The sequence below is a fragment of the Condylura cristata genome, unplaced genomic scaffold (assembly GCF_000260355.1).
Source record: "Condylura cristata isolate star-nosed mole 26May11 unplaced genomic scaffold, ConCri1.0 scaffold00017, whole genome shotgun sequence".
Taxonomy (NCBI): Eukaryota; Metazoa; Chordata; class Mammalia; order Eulipotyphla; family Talpidae; genus Condylura; species Condylura cristata.
Window position 1 is genome coordinate 859,608 of NW_004567118.1, and position 2,227 is coordinate 861,834.

Here is a 2,227-nt window from a genome sequence, read left to right on the forward strand (position 1 = left end):
CCCCCCGCACCCTACCTGGCTCCCTACTTGCAGGTGTGCACGTCGTAAATGCGGACGCACTCCTGGCAGCTCACGTAGCAGCACCAGTGGAAGACGCAGTGGCACTTCTCCTTCCGCTTCTCCGTCCTCGTGTTGTGGCCGCGGCCGCAGCACAGCAGGTCACAGCCGTCGATGCCGTGGGAGGTGACATTGCAAGTCCGGTCCCTGGTGCCGAAGGAGCCCGTCTCCGGGTTGGGCTCGCAGAAGTTGGGGGAGTTCTCGTAGTAGACCAGGTCCCGCTCGGTGGGCGGCTTGAAGAGCGCGTACTTGGCCCGCAGCGTCTCCACCCAGCCGCGGGACTCCCGGTGCTTCTCCACCACCATCTCCGAGGCGCTGTCGTACTTGTCCTTGAGGAAGTCGCCGATGGCGCGGAAGTCGGGCTGCGCCCACCAGCAGGTCTTCACCTCGCAGCTGCCCGACAGCCCGTGGCACTTGCATTTGAGGTGCATGTGATCCAGGATGGTCTGGGGAAGAGGGGCAGCAGCTGACCCCACCTGGGCCCGCCCACTTGCCCCCCATCCCTGGAGCGTCCTCCACTTCTCCTCCTGGCCAGGGAGGAACAGAGAGGGGACGGGGGCACCTACAGATGGTGACACTTTTGCTACCACTCACATCCCCAGCGCTGGCAGAAATGACACCCACGTGTCAGGGCCCGAGGAGACGGGGGCGTGGGCCCCCACTTAACAGATGGGGCACTGGGGCTGGAAGGCTGGCGATCTGCTTTGACAACACAACCGTAGCTGGGCTGGAGGATGGTGGCGCCACCGACTTGGCCCACACAGAGGCAGCCCGACTTGGCCCACACAGAGACCCCCACGGGCGGGCCTGCTCCAGGGCGGCCTCGCTTCCCGGCTGACTCCCCTGGGAGAAAGGCAGGGGACAATCAAGGAGAAAGGACGGTCAACAGAAGAGGTGACCGGGGGTGTAGGTGAGGGCCGAGCCCAGCCAGAGGGGAGGAGAAGAGGATGCCGAGGGCCAGGGCCCACTGGGCAGCAACAGGAGGCTGCCGGGCCCGCGGCAGGGAGGCCAGGGCGGGCGGCTCACCGTGCGGCCAGCCTCGTTGTTGTGCTTGTTCATGGCCGAGCGCGCGTCTGGTCTGTTCTCACGCGCATCCGCGAACTCCCGGGACACAAGCACCCCGAAGTCAGCGTCCTCGCTGCAGCCGCCCCACTTCCAGCCTTCGCCCGGCGGCCCCTTATGATGGGAGTCACAGCCACAGATGGTGGAGGTGCCCTCGGCGCAGGAGCGTGTGACCGCGAAGGCCACGCCGGCCGAGGCGATGGCGTGCACGAAGGCCGACTCGCGCGTGGCTGTGGAGAGGGCGCGGGAGACACTGCTCAGGCCAGGGCCGGGCCAGGCCGCCCGCCCCGCCTGCCCAGCGCGGGTCAGCTGGGGAAAGGAAAGAGCTGAGGGCTGTCAGCCGAGGTATGAGGGAGAAATCGAGGTCCCTGGTAGGTCTCCCCACTTTATGGATAAGCAAACTGAGGCCCGGGTTAGTTGGTTAATGGTTTAACCCAGGGCCTCGGAACGTGGTCCAGGGTAACATGGAGCCTGTTAGAAATGAGTGCAACCATCATCTGGCAGGACTCCCAAGTGGGGATTGGAGGGTCTGCCCCGGGGACCCCTGCCCCCGCCCCCTCCAACTCCACAGGTGGACTCCAGCAGAGGCCTGGGCCTTCCAGCTCCTGAGAGAGCCACAGTCCTGGGGAGGGGACTGGGAACCTAAAGCCAACCCTCGCCCACCCCTTCCCCCCAGGGAGGTGCCCAGGCCCTTTGCTGGGCCTCGCTTTGGCAATAAAATGGCTAAAATTTCCTTCCGCTGCGAGGGCCCCACTCGGTCCGGGAAGGCCCCCGCCCGGGACTCCCCCTTCCCATCCTTCACCCAAATAAAACTGCACCCTTCTTGGGAGAACGACAGACAGGGCAGCTCCCCTGTTCTGTTTCAGGGTCCCCGCAGGAAAAGACGCGGCTCATGGGTGGCCCCCTGCCCCATTACAATGAAAGCCCCTTCTGAGCAGTTGGTATTCACAGATCCTGCCCTTGTGTGCTTGATCCCATTTAATCCTCTTAACCCTGTGAGGCAGAAAGCCGCCTCTGGGCCCATTTTACAGATACAGACACCGGCGACTGGACAGGACAGGCCTGGAGGCCGGCAGCGGCCCACCCGCCTGCCCCGAGACAAGCCGGC

At 65.0% G+C, this 2,227-nt stretch overlaps 1 protein-coding gene across 1 annotated transcript in view; it reads right to left on the reverse strand.

The window, feature by feature from the left end:
- Positions 1-2,227, reverse strand: part of WNT3 (wingless-type MMTV integration site family, member 3) — a 41,748-nt gene that overhangs the window by 4,936 nt on the left and 34,585 nt on the right. Inside the window, exons 3-4 of the mRNA XM_004684066.2 lie at positions 1,084-1,349; positions 16-503 (exon numbers count right to left, since the gene is read on the reverse strand). Of these exons, the coding sequence (XP_004684123.1) occupies positions 24-503; positions 1,084-1,349 (746 nt within the window). The 3' untranslated portion in view covers positions 16-23. The remainder of the gene's footprint in view (positions 1-15; positions 504-1,083; positions 1,350-2,227) is intronic.